This window comes from Pseudomassariella vexata (assembly GCF_002105095.1).
Source record: "Pseudomassariella vexata strain CBS 129021 chromosome Unknown BCR38scaffold_5, whole genome shotgun sequence".
NCBI lineage: Eukaryota > Fungi > Ascomycota > Sordariomycetes > Amphisphaeriales > Pseudomassariaceae > Pseudomassariella > Pseudomassariella vexata.
Window position 1 is genome coordinate 909556 of NW_024467960.1, and position 18026 is coordinate 927581.

Consider the following 18026-nt stretch of genomic DNA (forward strand, 5'->3'; position numbering starts at 1 on the left):
AATGCTTGCATTGATGTACCTGGGTTGTTGGTCCATTTTGGTCCGTGAAAGCTTTGCTCACCTTCCCAGTTGCGGTCACCAGGCGGTAGTAGTCACCCACACAGTCGGTACCCATGCCTGCTCTCTGATCTCTTATTATGGCGTTTCCCCCATCTCGACGCGCTCTCACCTTCACTTACCACATCTGCCAGTCCAGATTGTACTCTTGGGATAATATCTCCCCTCCCTTACCATTCTAATTCACATTCACTCCCTGTTGATCTCTCTGCTTTCCCTATCTCAATACTCGTCGTGGGCTGGAAACTTGAGTCCCTTGCCGTACATCAGACACAGTCCTTCCTTTCGCTCTCCAGTAAACGACACTCTTCGAAACGATAGTTCAGGAACCTGGTTGTTTCCAGCAATCGATTTGCCGAACACAGAAGTGCGCATCAATTTGTAGACTGATCTTCATTGATGCTGTCCCACATTTCGCTCATTCAACACCAAAAGCCGCGATTCGCCGACGATACAAGGCACTCGAGATTCTGTGCATCACCAGCCTTTGAGAGGACTGGGTAACTCAAGCATCCACTTTATTTCCAGACTCTACCTTGACTTGGATCGACAGTCCAATAAACAGCTTCACTTCGTTTCAGCGACAACTTTTTGATCGCTGTTATTACCCGTTTGGAATTTCGGAATAAGCCTCAAAGCACCGTCCACGCGGACCGTTGAGCATTTACACTTTGCACCATACACTCGGCGTGTGTATTGCACCCACTCAAACGCACTACAGGAAAAGCCGCATCACGACGGATCCAACGCCGACGCACAAGACGTCTTTAGGCGAACCAGCGACTGCGGCGCCCGATTGTCAGGATCTGATAGGTTGTCTTGGCTCCGCCATCTGACCAACCCACCCAGTCACCCAGGTGACATCGTAGTGCAGATTTGCAGCATAGCGGCAGCATTTTGAGTGACACAGCGGTACACGAGTACAGTTTACTGCAGTCATTCTCACCACCTGGGCCATTTTGGACCAACTCAGATCATCACATACCCCGTCACAGAATCCTGGGTGTCTCGCTGCGATCCTTCTTGTCCTCCCAGTACAGCCTCAGAGTTTTACAGATCCCGGTATACAGCCTGGGGGTGGTGTAAGAGCACTTCACGAGTACTGAATCAGTTGTCAACCCTGTCGTCCAATTCCCCAGATTTATCATTCACGGGTTCTACCTATTTATTTTTAACCTTTCCTGGTTTTTTCATATTGTTTTCAAGCTTTCGAGGTTTTTTTCAGACTTGGCCAAACCAGCAAACAATAAGCCAAGATGTCTCTAGCACGTGCCTTCACCACGCGGCGGGCGAAGCATACCATTGATGTCAAGGAAGCCAATAGTGGCATTATCCCGCAACGCAGCAACACCACAGCAAAAGGCCATGGACGCGGACTATCTATTCGTAACATGATTTCCGGGCCCATGGAGCTCACCCACACCACGAATATGCTTGCATACAACGCGCCAGACTTACACCCGAAATCAGCGTCTTCAACCACATCATTCAAGGTCTCCGATGATGAATCTGACAGCGCGCACACCAACGCATCGTCTCCGCCAACCAGTCCAGATGTCGCATCAGCAGATGAACGCTCCATCTCGCCGGAACCTAACCACCTGTCCTGTTATTTCATGGCTCCTGGTCAAAAGTTGCCAAACGGGGAGACTCCTAAGATCCCGTCAAGGGCCCCGTCACACACCAAAAAGGCATCGTACGAACACTTGGCACAGAAGCAACAAACCCAACAAGTGACTCACATGTCGTATTCGTCCGGCAAATCGGTCTCGACCAAGGCTAGCTTCTCTAGCTTCCGTATTTCTTCAGCATCAACCGCGGCGTCTTCTGTCCACTCGGGTATCTACACTCACAGCAGCAAACCCCCGTCTGTACCTGCACTTCCTTCGCAACCAACTGCCCCTTCTGTGTCCGCACGGCAAATGTCTACTCGGAGGCACGAGGGACCATCGACTCACCACCCATTTGGCCAGGAACTGGCGCAAGTGTCCGAAATTGCGGAAGAGTTTGGGGTGAAGGAGAAAGTGAAGGTGGCGGACGACGAAGAGCAGTGGCTCATCTCCAAAGGTCTCAGCATATTCAAAGCAGACGACTACCTATCGGAGGTCCAGGTCTTGTTCTCTACCTTCTTTAAGCAAGAGGCGAGAGCAGCCCACCAGGTGCTACAGCCTGTGTGGATTTAAGACGACAACGACGGGACCAGGATCTCAAGAAGGATAAGCATACCAAATTTTTGGGACATCATCTCTTACGGCATTTCACTGTACATATTTGGAGCGAATGCGGTCACATTCGCAACTACCACAATCAAAAGTCGATTTTGGCAAATTTTGGCACGCGGAACGATTATCAAAGATGCTACGGATACAGGATGGGAGGGAGTTATTTTGCGACTGCATGTATCAGGCATAGGATCCAGCAGACGGGTATACTGGCGTTTGTGAGGGTTCACTCCGAGGACCATTGGACGTTTGTTTGGAGGCACTCATCCCACTTCCCCCCTTCCTTTTTTTTCTTCTTTTTTGGTTGGTCTTGATGAGTTCCCCGGACACACATCATTATCCCCAATGTTTCCCCTTCAACTTTCCGAGAAAGCTTTTCACTGCACAGATGCAGTCAGAGAGTCACGGCGCAAGCCTGTGCGCAGCAGATACGTAGCATCCGAATCAAAATAATCTAAATGCACCACAATTCATGATTGGCTTTTCCCGTAAACCAGCCCGAACCCACCTTGCATAAGCATGACGGTATGCCATGGTAAAAGGCAGAGGGAGCCTCCACTTCAGCCTGATGTGCACATGCGTAATTCTGCGGTCTAGAGCTTCATCTGGCCTCAAAAACTAACGTGTCTTTTCGTTTTCCCAGCGCGCAAACTGAATCAACGGGGATTCAGAACCATCCCGTGTCAACCAGAACCAATCAATCGGCTGTCTATGTCTCACACATGCCAAACACATCAATGTCTCTAGCTCGAACCTTCCAAGTCATCAGATATCGCAGTCTGAAGAAGCTTGTCTCATATTATCATATATCATCCCCTTACTTGAGTACGTATCCTGGACATCTGCATAGTCGTGAATCCTGGGGCAGATCGTGACTATCTACTCCACATTGGTATGTGCCACACGAACAAGGGGATCTTCCATATCTGACACTCGCTGTGTGATGCACAACTGGGAAGGGGAATGAATTACGGGGAGTAGGGTGCGCATCCCCATGCCCTTGATGCTCGATAGTAAAAATGCCGGCTTGCGAAACAAGGCCAATCTTGTGTTGTTTAGCTGAGGCAGTGCGATACACCTTGTCATGCTGATTTTTGATGAGCAAGTGCGAAGCATACGGGTTAGAGCACTGTGTTTCGACTTTTCAAATGACGAAAGTTGTTATTAGTTCTGGCCGACCTATGATCAGACGTGCTACATGCATTTTGAAGAGCTGTTTGGACTATCACCACGAGAGTGCGACTCAAAAGTTGAACGCAGGTTTGCGCAAACAAAAACTAGCGACTCCAAGTGTTAGTAACTGCCCTGCATGAACGAGGCCAAACCTTTTGGAAAAAGTAACTTTTTCAGAATCTTTCGGCCAGGCACGGTGCCGGTGATCGTGGCCGAAAAGTCAATCGTGATGCTCAACTATGGCAAGGGTCTCTCGTTGGGTTGTTCTGGCTAGCTTCACTTCGTCATAATAAACCACGGCGAACTCCTCTGCGATTTGAGCCTGAATTCGAACAAAGTCGCGACTATGGGGTGCATACCATGTACAAATTTGTCGCACGGGGCACATCGGGCAGTTAACGATTGCGAAGTGATGGGATATGTCGTGTCCCAAATTTGCCGGCCTAGCGACATGAATGGATTGAGACGTGTTGCTGACATCGTGCAACCTGAATACACTCGTAGAACGGCGATGACGCACATAGAATCTTGGGATCAGCCGAGTGATAAGAATTCCAGTCTGCGGACCTACGTCTCGCTGTCCCACTATCACGGCCATGCGTGCAGCGTTCACGGGCATACGAGACATGCATCGGGCGTTCGACGAGATGCAGTATGGATACGGGATTACAGGTTGAGTAGGTGTTTTGAGAGTGATCACTCGTCTCAACTCAACTTTGTCGCGTCTGATCTGATCTCCGGGACTGGATTTGGAGAGATGAGAGCCAATAGAGCCTTTCCTCTCGGTCTGGTCTGCTGTAACCCCTCCACAGCTGACGAATTAGCAGCGCTTCACGAGCATCGACGCTGATGCGAAATGTTGACACCAAGATGTTTGACGCGGAGCCGAGCAAAGCTTAAACGTCGGCACCGTTGGCTGCATGGAGTACTTCAACGAGGACAAGAGACTTCCCGAGCAGCTAGGCAGCTAGTCACCCGAGGGTGAGTAATCCTAGCTGTGCTTTTCGACATTGGATTTGGATTGTCAGTCCCACTGGCCGGGGGACAACTCGAAGGCAGGGTATGTTGCGCAACGCCAATCAATTTGAAGATTAAGCATCTGCTAGTGGCAGGCTAGCAGAATAATTACCGAGATCAGCACTTAGCACAAGCTAACCCCCTGAGGCTCCCTGAATCGCTTTCAGCCTCGTCTGATCGAGACAGCTTTTGCAATTGTCCAATTTGGACCTTCACACACTTGGTACCACGAGCCATTCGCATTTTCCGTCTGAGTTCGGAGCTATTTTAGTGTTTGCTTGATTCGGATGTAGCGATCCCCCCCTCCGGTGCCAAATGGTGCGCCTGCCCGCACTCGTCCGGTTCCCGTCCAAGCTCCGGCGGCGAGCGCGACGCCGCAGAATGATGACGCTCCTGACACTGCTCGCCATCGTGCTCCTCATCGTGATCCCCTTCTATATCATCTACAAGCCGCCGCGGCTGCTGATCCGCTACTTCCGCCACCGGTGGCCCGACGTGCTGTGGGAGGTGGACACGCGCCAGAAGATTGTGGGCTTGACCATCGACGACGCGCCCTCGGAGAACACGGAGCAGATCCTCGGCGTGCTCAAGGCTTACGACGCGACGGCGACGTTCTTTGTCATCGGTGGCCAGGTTTCGGGTAGAGAGGAGATACTGGCCGATATTGTGCGCAGCGGCAATGAGCTTGGCAACCATGCCATGCACGATGAGCCGAGCCGCGCGCTGAGCGACGATGAATTGACGGCGCAGATGGAGAATGTGCGAGACAAGATCCGCGTCGCGTACCACACGGCCGAGCGTGAGTTACCGGCGCAGTACTTTCGTCCCGGCTCGGGCTTCTTCAGCGACCGAATGAGGAGGTTGATTGATAAATTGGGATACCGGATGGTGCTGGGCAGTATATACCCGCACGATCCCCAGATACCCTACGCCTGGCTGAATGCGAGGCACATCCTGAGCATGGTGCGTCCGGGGGGCATCATCATATGTCACGATCGGCGGAGCTGGACGGCGCCTATGCTGAGGAAGGTGTTGAAGGAACTGAAAAACCGGGGGTACAAGGTGGTCAGTGTGTCGGAGTTGCTCGAGGCAACCACTGGTTGATGGAGCCATCAATGAGGAGGGTGCAGGCTTTACGAAGTACGGATACCGGGGAGTTAAGGCTAACGTTGGCCAATTTCGGAGCCGCTGGGAGGATATGTTGCACCGAGCCATGGCAGCGGTGCTACATGGCGCCTGGTTTGGTGCTCTCCCTCAGCAATTGAAGGTGAAGGTGAAACAATTAGAGGGTTCTAATCAGAAATCGGTGACATCGATACTGGAGGTCTTCTACTGAAGATGTGTCTGGGATGGACACCAGTTCAGAGTACACATTGAGCCTCACGGTGCGGGTAGATATAGAAGACCGAATGTCATTTCAATTCGCCAAGATCACCCTAGGGGCTTCGACAGGTCGTCTTCTAAGCCGATTCAAGCTGCCTTTTTCTCCTTAGCCAACGCATCGAAGGCCTGAACCAAATCATCCCGCAGGTCCTCCCAACCTTCCAGACCGACACTAACTCTGAGCAACCGCTTATCACACTCGACGTCCGACATGGACCTCCACTCGATCAAGCTCTCAACACCACCCAAGCTCGTGGCGTGATGGAACAGCTGCAGTTTACTCGGCAGCCTCTTCGCATCCGCCTCATCCTTCATAAAAAAGCAAAACACGGGGCCAAACCCATTGGGCATCTGCCTCTTCAACCAACTCCCCTCCTCCTCCGCTTCCTTCTGCAAACTCGCGTGCCGAACCTCCCGAACCATCTCCTTCACAATCCCCCCTTCTCTCGCCATCTCCCCCGTCAACCACTTTACCAACTTCTCCCCATCCTGACTCTGCTTCCTAACTCTCACCTCCAGCGTCCGCAAACTCCTCAACCCCAACCAACCCTCCAAACTCCCCAGCGTAGACCCCAACACCAACCGCTCCTCCCGCATGAGTTGGATCCATTTACCGGCGTGCCGCGGCGCCACCGCCAACACCCCACACAGCATATCGCTGTGCCCTCCGAAGTACTTGGTCCCGGAATGCATCACCACATCGGCGCCCCATTGGAGTGGGTCCAGCAGCGGCGGCGGCGCAAAAGTGGCATCTACTGTAAGGTACGCGCCCGTCCGCCTTGCTTTCTCGGCATAAAACTGCAGATCCCGTGCTTCGCCAGTTGGGTTCAAAGGCGTCTCAACGTGCAAAACGTCGCCCGGTTGGAGATCGGCGTCGGGGCAGTCGAGGTCCAGCATTTGGAGACCTGTGAGTTTGGACATGAGCTTGATGACGCCGTGGCAGCCGTGGTAGCCGCCGCCGATGGCGATGCGGCGCGGGTTGAGGAAGGTCAGGAGCGCATGGAAGGCGGCGAGGCCCGAGGAGTAGGAGAGCGTGGGCCCGTGCAGGATCGAGGTTAGGATGGCTTCGAGGCGGGTGGCGTTGGGGGCGCTGTCGCGGGAGTATATGTGCGAGTCGTGGGGGTTGAGGGGCTGGGTAGGATGTTAGTATTTCACCATGCTGGCTTGCTGATTGCTAGTGGCAAAGGCAAGACTCACGTTCTTGTTGGCCCAGGGGTACAGCTCGTCCGGATTGTCATTGTACCGGAACGTGGTCGAGACGTGCATTGGCGGCGCAATGGACGGGTGGGAGTTGAGGTAGTCGTCTGCATGGATCGTCTGCGCTGCGAGGGATAGGTGTTGCAGTCGAGTGGCGAGAGCTTGCGACTCGGAACTGTTGGGCGCGCCATCAGACGGGATCTCGTGAGCTAGGCCTTGCACGAGTTCTGGCTCTGTTGCCGTGGTTGCTGGTGTGATGTTGGTGTCCCCCATATTGCTCGCTGAGTAGTTGCAGCTTATAGACTATCAGATTAGATTTGGCCAAGACAAATTCGAGCCCTGAAGCAAATGAGGTGAAGAGCTTCAGCTACATCAACCCTATTAAAAACCTTACCAGGTACGGAGACGATTGTACGGAAGGGACTTTATCTAGTCATTCATAAGGCGCTAATCCCCCACTTCACTCGGAGATAGACTCAAATAGCGTGACGTCGGTGGGGTAGCTTTCTAGGACATCAGCCCATTGCTCGACGTACAACTGGGCGTAACAACGATGCGATCGAGCGATGTGGAGTAGTTGGAAATAGTGCCATGCTGCCTGCCGACGCAAGACCCGATAACGGAACAGGTCTCGGCCGGTGTGGGTGGGCCAGGCGGTTTCTGGAATGCTGGGATGAGCAACTTGCATATTGGTGGTGATCCTATAAAGTGCGGGCCTTTCTGTGGAAGCATGTAAGTCGTTGGATTTGGTTGGTTAGACTGTGTTGATCATGTTTGCCTCGAGTGCAATTGAATATGTGAATTGAGACCTGCTGTTGGGCCATGGTCCTCTGTGTAGACAGCCGCTTCAATCTGCTATATCATGACATGGAGCGGACTGCGTGTCAGTTGGCCAGAGTATAGGGCAGTTTCAATTGTTAATAGACGGATCCAACTTAGGCTTTTAAGATGGTTAAGCTCTAAAGTGACCCATAGTCGTTCAGAACCTTGAAGAAAACATACTTGAACAGGACCGGGGAATCACCACAGTGCTTGGAACATTTGTAAGTCGAGGAGTTGTTTCTTTTTTCCCCTTCGAGATTGGGAGATGCGACGACAGTTCACATCGATAACTCGGAAGACACCACTTGGGAGACACGAGTTGCGAAATGGCGTTGATACCTATTGAACCTGGAAACATTTCAGTGTCTACCCAGAGGATGTAAACGCACTGCTCCAGTGTTCTTCTCCGTTGAACCAACCTCTCGAGATAGTGTTTTATACTGGAAGCGCCGCACTTGTCACAAATTTCGAAGCCAGTGCATCTCAGGAAATGCTGTACATGGAACTAGAAATGCTCATGGTGGCCGTTTTGAGAAACCTCTAAGACCTAGACATGTCCAAAGCCAGAAACTTATGTTCCAACTCTCAGAGCTCTTGTATCCAGCTATTTTCACTTTAATCAGCCTTGTTGGGTGCAAACCCTCCTGGCGGCCTCTCCGTTCTTGTTGTTGAGACACGAGAAAAGGCCGGCTTAGCAGTCCTCAGCCAGCAGCAGCAGCACCACCATAATTGGTGACTAATATGGACATGGCGGTGCCTCGTCCGCGAACCCGGGACATGACGTTGATCCTTCAGTTGTAACCACCGCAGATGCCCTCTATCATGGAACAGAACAAGCTCGGGGCGTTTCGGTCAACAACATGACAAGGCGAACCACAGGCGCCTCAGCTGATCTACGGCTTGCGGCGAAAGCGACAAGAGCTAGTTGTGATCTCTGACGATCATGACTGGCCACTTACAGACACTAATAGACTGGTCAGGCAGACACGCACCCACGCGTGCAGTAATGGGTGTATTGGGAGCTGCGCAATACGGGAGAGGACGCTTTGGGTGTGATTGGTGAAGTGTGATGGACGATGGGAGGGTACAAGACAGGGTTCACTGATGACTCATGAACGACTGTGGGTTGGACGTTGGGCATATTGAGAGAGATGATGGACCGTTTTTGCCTTTTCCTTTTGGGGGATAGGTACTAGGGATTGAGAAGAGATCTCTCGCTCGACTTCGGCCCCTTGGTGCCGCGTGGTAATAGTACCAGAGTAGACACAACGCATGATTGCAGTCCCTCATTGACGACAGAAATTGTGAATGCTATGGCTCTTTCACAGACATTGGGAATGTTGAATGTGTGTGATGCTGCAATCTTCGATGCTTTGAGACTGGATACGAACGTAATGCAAAGTAGACCTATATGCCGGTTTTCATCGTCTCGACATAATACTGGATCTGAATTAGGAGAACTTATCCTAAGCCACCAGATACTGCTTCACTGGTCTAATTTACCCTTACTACTGCTGGCTAATCCATCTAACTATATCTCAACCCTAACTTGTCAATCCATCCATCCACCCGAGGCCTGGTTTTTCTCGCAACACCCATCTGACATCTGACATCTGACATCTGCCCTAAAACCCAACAGACCCCCGCCGAAAATACAACATGCCGTCCATACCCTCCCCTACCTTGAATAATAATAATAAAGAACACGAAAAGCATTGCCGCTATGCACGCCTTTGCGCCCACCCGCAAGTTTTGTACGCCGTCGCTGGTCAATTAAAAACCGCCCCTCGCCGCCCCAGCAAATTCAGACAAGATGATGATTATAAACAAGCAAAAATAATTAAGAGAAAGACCTCCCGACTCGGCTGATCGATCAAGTTTGTTCGTTCCATAAAAGCGCCGGCCGTTGTGCCAATTCCCGTTGGAATATCCCTTTTCCCCCAGGTTGAGTGCTCAAGTGACCATGCCGCAGTGCCGTGGTGGCTCTATACATCGTGTACAACGAGAAGACAAGGAAATTCGTTACGGTGAGTTACGTCGTCGGTGGTGATTACAAGATATGAGGTTGTCGACGTCATGAACGTCCAGACACGGAAGAACTGGGACTGGCTCTCCTTGAGTTGTCCACCACTTCTGCCGCGCTGCCGAGTAGGTCGTGGTCCGACGCCGGGTCGATCCTACTGATATTATGTTGGTGTACGTAGCCGTAGCTCGTCGGCCGGTCCTCGCCACTATCTGTACTAAAGCCGGTCGAGGGCATCTGGCTGACGTCGTCGGCGAGGCCCAGTGAAGAGCCCGAATGTCGTTTCTGGGAGTTAGATCGGTCGAAGGGAAGCCTGGCCTTCGAAGCGCCTGGGGTTTGTGACAAATCTATTATGTCCCCAAAATAGGTCTGCGACGTCGAGGCTTCCGAGGGCGGTACGACGTTGAACGATGGGTTACATATTGGATCGACAACGGAATTCCGTTTCGAGCTCTTCCGAGGCACGTGGGGTACCGGTCCGATCAAGACTCCCCGGGTCTTCTTCTGTGAGGCCTGTCTGCTGGTCTTTGACGAGTTCAGCCGACTGGGTACTTTGAAGCTCTCCCCGGCATCAAGATCTGGTAACAGAGGCGGATCTTGTGTAACACGTGGAGACTCTTCGCCTCCGTCATCGTCGACTCGAGGCTCGCCACTATCGTCTAACAAGTCCTCCCCCACGCTCTCGCTCGTAGCGCGTCTAGCCTTCGACTTTGGCGTAGTCTCCTCATCGTCACTTTCTATGGGACCGTTCCGTAATACGCCCATTGCGACAGGAATCCCTTCTGGCGGGGTATCGTCGCTGAATTCGCCTCCACGAGCTTTCATAGCGGGCGGCATCCTAGCACTTCTTACGACCTCGAAGCCCTTGCCCTTATCTTTGGTCTTGCCGCCGAACAACGCCTTCAACCACCCTGTTGCAGCAGATACCGGACTTGTGGGGTCTGCAGGCCCGGTGCCCAACCTTCGTGATGGTGCATCCGAGTTCAAAGCTGGGCCCCGAACCCCGTAGTAAAAGTCAACCTCGCGTGTGGAATAGTCCGCTCTAGGGGCGAAAACTGGGGCGTAGAGCGCTGGCGCAATGAAGGGTGCCGGCGTTGCCCTCCCTGACGGCGCCCCGTCGAGATCCGAATCTATGACTGGTCCTCCAGCCTGGCTCAATCTTCGGTTGGACAGGTCGATACTTCCCATAGACGCACGTTTAAACTCCGTTGTAGACGGGCGAGCACTTTCGTTGGTTCGTCGGCGCGCGCGAGGGGGGCGGTAGTAAGGGTCTGCAGCTGTCGTAGGAACGGCAGGCCCAGGCCGGGTAGCTTGCCCAGGAGGGGGCAGGGAAGACAAGGTGCTGTTTTCCCCAGGCGTCGTCGGCGTGAAGTTACTACCTCCGGCCGGAACCGAGTAGGCGTCTATGCTACGAGCATCCAAGGCGCTCGAGCTTCGCTGGCCCGGGTTGTGCATGAGGATCCCCATACTTCCGGCCGATTCACTCCTAACACGGCCGTATTGTCCCTTGTTTCCCTGTTCCGCATCGAGCATCCTCGTCGTACTAAGCTGGCTTTGGCGTGATGGACCTCGCGGACCGCGCGGACCGCGCCTCGACATGCGCCTCTGAAGTTGGCGAGCGCCAAAAATCTTTGATAGACCGCCCCTGGTCTGTCCTCGGATATCGTCACCCCCTGCCCCGCACAGCCTTGCGATGACTTCGATAATAGTTTGCAGTGCATTGAGAAAGAAGCCCAGTACTAGAACGGCACCGTGAATGAGCAATATGACGTAACCAACCCATCCCTTGGACCCTTCCTTGACTCCCATCGATGGAGCAAAAGCCACCATGAGGAGGACCGTGACAAATCGAAGTGCTGAAAACCCCGCGTGGTACGCATTCATCGATGTCGGGGAGTGGAACGGGCGGAATGCGTGCAGGGTCAGCATCTGAACCACCTCGCACACGGCCAAGATGACAATTTGGGCGATACCGGAGGGCTGAACAGCGCCGAGCGCAATGCCTCGCATGATGGTCAATATTATCGGGATCAGGGCAAAAGCGGCCGCTTCGTCGGAATAAGTGTTGTACAGCGGTCCGTACAGCAGCACCGTCGGGAGATCGTCGAACAAATGTGCCCGTGGCCGGGTCGTGGCGATGAGGTACATGAGCCATCCGGCAAACCCCACGATAAGGGCCAACATCACCACAGCCATGACCACCAGGACAACGTCAGATTCACCGGCGACTACTAGCTGAAAGGCGGACAAGGTGACAATCGGGAGGAGGAAGTAGCTGAAGACAAGACGAATTACATTGCCAATGGAAAAGGGGAGATTCTTGGCGCGTAGGTCCTCCTCAGGGGTGTGTTTGATATACCGTAGCAGCCAGCGGAAGAAGAAGCCCACCTGGATGGCGAAGAGGACAACACCGATAATGACCAGTAGCCAAATCATCATGCCAGCCCATATGTCCTCGACCTCGCGCATGCCGACAAGTTGGGCAAGGCTCTGCAGCCCGTAGGTTCCGTTGGTGAAATAGATGCCGTCAATCACTACTTCCCACGGCTCGGCCTTGGCCACAAAACTCTCATTGAATATCAGCGCAGACCAGGCGCCATTGCTTGTCACCGGCTGGTAGAACCCGGGATAATCTAACGAAAGCCCACCCGTCAAGACAATAAACTGAATGTACTGAAGACAGTCGCCGAATCCGGGAGTGACGAGACGAAGCAGATCGGGATCTCTGCCGTAATTCGACGTCCAGTGGAAGACGTCGCTGGTGCCCCAGGGGCTGAAGACACCCGCGAACACAGTGGCAACACCTACCAGAAGCAGGACGAATAGGGGCAAAAACCTGAGAGACCATGCAATCCCCCCCAGATCCGGGGTCACCACTGTCGACACACAACCAATCGTAGTGACGGCCGTGTCGCCGTACCAGATGATGAAGGTGGGCGAAAACGAAGTGAACGCGTACGTAGAGTAAAAGTTGTTGGAAAGGTTGAAAGCGTACAAGCCATCTGGGAGATCACTACGTGTATAAATTAGACACTGAACCAAACCAAAGCAGCCAGGGGCGGGCCGTGCGGCATGAAGCCGCAGGTCTGAGCCGTGACTTACATAGCCGTCTCGTTGAAGATAGGGGCTAACGGACACGCCCCGTTGGTCGTATTGATGTTCTCGCAAAAGTTGGAGTTTTGCATGTAAGGCTCGTAACTGAGAACATCGACCTTGCTGTGTAAAGTGGTAGCCTTGCCGGAGCCGTTGGGGATGCCTGCCTCGGGTTCGTCTTGTATTTTGCCATTCAGCGCCTGGGTTGAGTTGCCCCAAGCCGTCGTGTTGTCCCAAGCCGGCAACTCATCGGACCCCACTCTACCCGTCACATTCCCCCATACAGTCACTTTCAGGTTGTGATTGTCGTTGACCAGATCGAAGACAGCATCGGCGTATAACGGCACCCATTGCAACTGCACGGCGTCGGGCTCTTGGTTCGACCATATATAGCTGTCGTCGAGGCAGTTATCGAAAGGGAGGAAGACGGCGGCGGCGGGTTGTATGCTTAGAAAGGCAATTGAAACGAATGCGAGGTTGGAGAGGAGCCGGGGGCGTGAAAGCAGGAGGCGTGTATCGGTTCTGCCATTGCTGCGGCTATGCCTCCTTGGTTTGGACACGACTTGTGCGCGCTGCTGGCTATAGTTCATGGCGAAAGACAACAAAGAAGTGGACTCGTTTCCATCACCATCATCGTCATCACAGTGCTCTGTTGGGTTGGCATGCCTGGAGTCGGAAATTCGCATTGTCGCCGTCGCGGATACTAGGGACGGCCTTCGTCCAAGACAGTCAACGAGATAAGGCGGCAGCGACTAGACCCGCATCATGGTGGGATGATCGACGACACTCAAACGAATGGCTGGCTAACGTCGAGTTGCAGGTTTAATTAGGGAATTACGACGAATAAGTAACGCGAAGTAAAGAGTCGAGACGAGACGTGAAGTGAGGCACAGTCAACAATTGTTCCCTGGGGTCCAAGGGGAAGGGGATGCTTTCATTCCGCCCGTAAAATTGGCCTGAACAGCAGGCGGTGCGCTGCGGCGGTGCGGGTGCCCAGGTGTGTTCGGACCAGGACCCTCGTCCCTCGTCCAATGCTGTCCCAATTGAGGCAGATCGAGCTGAGCTTATTACATCCGCAATCCGCCCATGTACGGGTATGACGTGTGGCACAGCGAGTGGGTAGAACTGGTAAAGCGTCTGGGTACAATGGCTTCGATGAAATTGAATCAATTCATGCAGCGAGTGTTCTTTTTTCCTCTTTTTTTTCTGTGTTTTAACAATGTCAGGGTAAAACGAGAGCGGGAAGTGAATAGACGCTGGGAGATGATGAGTGGTGAACTCGAGATAGCGACGTGATAGCAACCGACACGATTGAAGTGGGAGAATAGGAAGAGGAAAGAGATGGTGGTTGGATCTGGGGAAGGACTGGGGATTATTTGATGCGGGTTTGGAGTGATAACCCGAGCCTTGCGAGGGTAACCTACGCCAAAGCGCAGAGAAGGACTTCAATCATCCGAGCGTCATGAGTGGCGACAGCCTGCTGAGCCTGCTGGAATACTTTCACTGCCACTGTCACTATCGCCGTCACTTTGAGTCTCGAGTTGTTGTCGGTTTTTCGCAATTCGTTAAATCCCTGCTGGCATTTTGCTGGTTCTTGGATCGTGACACGCAGCGGTCTCCGGCCACAATGCTTGAACGGTACCCAGTTGTCATTCCAGGCATGCGGATTGTTAGCGTATTACGACCCCACAATACTTGATCTTCCACTCGTTTTCAGTGCTTGAAGGGTCATGATGGCCTTGTCCAAGTAAACTGGTACTTGGCCTCACACCATTTGCCTGCGTAGACCAGTCACTTGTAAATGGGGAATTTCATCCGTCAACAGTCTGCATGCCTGGAGAGATGTATCTGGACAGCGGTGACGACCATATCCCGCCATGCCACCAGAGCATTGCCAACCTCATCCAAGATATAATTGGCATATTATAGGACTCTTATTGGAGGAAACCTTCCGATTTCCGACCTGGCAGGCTGCAGGCTGATTATTTTAGAGTTCACACCTTGAGGGCAAGGATATGTTGTCCAGGATTTGCATTGTCCACTGACTGGTCGTTCTAGGTGGAAATCCTCCAGACCTACCTTGTTGCGTAACGAACTGGCCGGCGGCCAACTGCAATGTGACGGGGGCAGATGCTGATCGGTGCTGGGTAGCTCACGCGTCCTGTAGATATCCAAAATGCCTTTGTCGCACAACAGCTTGTGCCTGTCCAATACTGCGGGAACGACACTGAAGCAAACATTCGGCCTCATCTGATATCTTGGACTTCAGCCGGCACGGCGCCCGTAGAGCTGTCTTGAACTATGGAGAAAAATGCATTCCTGGTGAGCGCTCGAGTGCAAATGTCAAAGTGCAGCTGCGTATTCTATTTTCAGTGTTTGTCTTAGCATATAGGTGGGGCACAGCGAATTGAGGCCGCTCGGGGTTCGTGAACAGCTGTAATTCGAATGGTGGCGCTCGTAACGACAACTCGTTTTGTATTCTCTCGTCTTGGGCCATCATGGGCCTGCCGCAACATCATTGGCATTCCCACGTACAGGAAGATGACAGTCTGGCTCCTTGTGGATTTGACAGCTAGTCTGGGCCACAAAGTACTTCGTACTCGCTCGTCAAATTGCAGAAAGCTCTGGTAGCATCGATCCTCGAGCTGCTGCGCCTCCAACGGCGCGTAATTAACGTAAGGACGTCATGCGATGCTGACTATGGTACATTTTGAAACAACGCAGATCCCTCGGGCTTTTCTTTTGACTGCAGTTCCTTTAGATCCATCATGACATTGTTCCAGTAAATCGTCTCAAGCAAATACGAGGAAATGCACTGTGATGCATCGAGATCGACAGCCGGGCTGGAACGTCGCACATGTCGAAAGCAGGTTGTTTAACCCAGATTTTAACATTTCTGATTACCAGACTTCATTGTCCTTAATCCCTGTGGTACACTGTATCGGGAAGGTTGACCGAGGGGTTTTGCCTCCAAGGACAGATTCGCGAATTAGGCCCCCGTGACTTAACGGCCAGATGGACGGAGCATTGGACAGTCTCCCTAATAGTTGCCAAACAGACTTGATCTGCATGGGACACGTATATCTGACCTTCCTCTTGGGACGGTGCGACTTTCTCTGCGGTCTTGCGGGCCAGTCGTCCGACTTGGCAAAGCACCAGTTTGGGCTTTCCACATTGCACCGCATCACCTCACAAGACAAGAGCAGCACTAGACGTCATTCCCAGACACTACTAAGGAAGAAAAATGGGCCCGCGGAGTTACAATAAACCGTCAACAAGACGTACGATGCCTTTCACGTTTTTTAAGTATTGTTGCGGATTGTTGTGCTATACGGTCGTGTCTTCGAGGAAGATCTGCGAATATATCCTAGGGTTAACACATCAAGAGCTCCAAATATGTGGTGGCATTGCTTCATTATTATTGGGTACACGAGTTGCGATGCTGTCAACCTACTTAATTACCTTCCACGTACGGCCATGCTGCTTGGATCGTGAAGCCGATCTCATCTTGCACAGCAGTGGACAACATCTCTTTTCACGACACACCATGCGAACATGGAAATGAACCTAGACTTCCGCGAATTGTTGTCACTACAACTTCTCAGTAAAACCACGGTATCACCTCGTATGTTGTAATTCGTTTTACTGGTAGTTGTTCCAGGTCTCCCTACAACTGTTGCGCTTGCCATGCCGTTACCTTCGTGGGAGGGCAGCTGTAAGACAGTTACGGAACACACCACAATTGTGCTCAACACAACAAATACAGTTTGCCACTCTGGTAGAGCCTTTCGTGAGGAATTAATCCTCGTACTGTTACGAGATATCGCAAACCCTGCTCTCGGGATGCCGTGATGAAGGAGGATTGCTTCCGATTTAGACAGCTCTCAGTGTTTCCTAAGTTCATGTCCATAGGGTTTCATGTGTCCTTGATTTCTACGAGTGATTAACAGGTCGAAGTCCATCTTTTCTTAGTAGGCTTGGGTTATGCATCATCACACATGATGTTCTACCTTTGTAGTATGTCTACAGCCTTTTTTTGTTTTTGTTTTTTGCGTTACAGTCCACCACGTAGAATGACATTACTAGATATGAAATCTACATGCTCTGAGTGCTGAGCACCTGTTCTTTATGATACGGCTATGGGCAATGGGAAGTCAGAGGGCCCTGGGAATCCCAGATACAAGTCAACAGATTGTTTCCTTTGAGAGGCCCAATAGTATCCCGTTCCTATCAGAGATAATTCTCTGATTCACTTAGTTCAATGTTTTCAAGCCAAAAACTTGGCGTCCGCAGTTCAAGAACTTAATCATCCTTTTCTATGACATCCCAACTCCTCGAAAATTCAATAGTATTCCAAAGAACACCACCCCCATCGATTTGGTCGTTGAATGCGTTACGATAGATACTTGGACTAGTCCTAGTGTCGACGGAGTAGGCCCATTGTGTGTATGCAACGGTCAACGTTAACTCTCTTGTCACAAGCTCGCTCTCTCATCGCCACCGGAGTCTTACATCAAACCCCAGCCCACGCCTCCACAAGCTGAGGCTTCTCTTTGCGCCCCAAAGCCCGCACCAACCATCATGACTGACAACAGCATGGTCTTCAGCCAGGCCAATATCACCACGCTCGCTCTCTTTGCAGATCGTAGAGTCTATTCGCAAGAATATTGGCAAGTTCACAACCCAAGGCTGCTGTAGACGAGGCTTTCCAACCTCATCACTAAGCCAGACGCAGCGTCTACGAAGTCAGGCACTGGACGCATCGATTAAATCTCAACACAAACTCAATACATTGGTAGATAAGATGAGCAGAAATGGAGTGTGCTAATCTTGGACGCCATCACCATGATCATGATTGCAAAAACTGAAAAAATAGGAGAATATGAAAATTAGCAATGAAAATCAGCCCGGACACTTAGCGAGAATTGAACAAGTTTTTCTCAGACCCAAACTTACTTCCTTCTCAGGGGCATCAACCACAGTTCTAATGACCAAACCAATTATCCGATTTATGGGGTTCTCATGCAATATTGAATTAC

General features: G+C 51.9%; 5 protein-coding genes across 5 annotated transcripts; 3 read left to right on the plus strand and 2 right to left on the minus strand.

Annotated features, from left to right (window-relative positions):
* Positions 1–1313: 1313 nt before the first annotated feature.
* BCR38DRAFT_483688 (uncharacterized protein) lies at positions 1314–2240 on the plus strand (the record flags this gene model as incomplete). The annotated part of the gene is made up of 1 exon (XM_040863655.1): positions 1314–2240. The coding sequence occupies one exon, from the start codon at positions 1314–1316 to the stop codon at positions 2238–2240; it is 927 nt and encodes a 308-aa protein (XP_040716991.1).
* Positions 2241–3515: 1275 nt separating this feature from the next.
* Positions 3516–4396, plus strand: BCR38DRAFT_429050 (uncharacterized protein). Its single transcript, XM_040859939.1, has one exon. The coding sequence runs from the start codon at positions 3799–3801 to the stop codon at positions 4300–4302; it is 504 nt and encodes a 167-aa protein (XP_040716992.1). The 5' UTR covers positions 3516–3798; the 3' UTR covers positions 4303–4396.
* Positions 4397–4850: 454 nt separating this feature from the next.
* Positions 4851–5573, plus strand: BCR38DRAFT_456685 (uncharacterized protein; the record flags this gene model as incomplete). The annotated part of the gene is made up of 1 exon (XM_040861949.1): positions 4851–5573. One exon carries the CDS (start codon positions 4851–4853, stop codon positions 5571–5573), a length of 723 nt encoding a protein of 240 aa, XP_040716993.1.
* A 183-nt stretch (positions 5574–5756) lies between these two features.
* Positions 5757–7415, minus strand: BCR38DRAFT_171688 (pyridoxal phosphate-dependent transferase). The gene is made up of 2 exons (XM_040853859.1): positions 7050–7415; positions 5757–6983 (listed from the first exon to the last, which is right to left on the minus strand). The coding sequence occupies exons 1-2, from the start codon at positions 7320–7322 to the stop codon at positions 5940–5942; spliced, it is 1317 nt and encodes a 438-aa protein (XP_040716994.1). The 5' UTR covers positions 7323–7415; the 3' UTR covers positions 5757–5939.
* A 2530-nt stretch (positions 7416–9945) lies between these two features.
* BCR38DRAFT_340586 (uncharacterized protein) lies at positions 9946–13577 on the minus strand (the record flags this gene model as incomplete). The annotated part of the gene is made up of 2 exons (XM_040855802.1): positions 9946–12907; positions 12997–13577. 2 exons carry the CDS (start codon positions 13575–13577, stop codon positions 9946–9948), a joined length of 3543 nt encoding a protein of 1180 aa, XP_040716995.1.
* Positions 13578–18026: the final 4449 nt, after the last annotated feature.

Bases quoted from the DNA above. Each gene is read 5' to 3' on its own strand.
- BCR38DRAFT_171688 (XM_040853859.1), bottom strand. From the start codon at position 7,322: ATGGGGGACACCAACATCACACCAGCAACCACGGCAACAGAGCCAGAA. The intron at 6,984-7,049 runs GTGAGTCTTGCC...CATCCTACCCAG, and splicing joins ACCCCTGGGCCAACAAGAAC to CCCCTCAACCCCCACGACTC.
- BCR38DRAFT_429050 (XM_040859939.1), top strand. From the start codon at position 3,799: ATGGGGTGCATACCATGTACAAATTTGTCGCACGGGGCACATCGGGCA.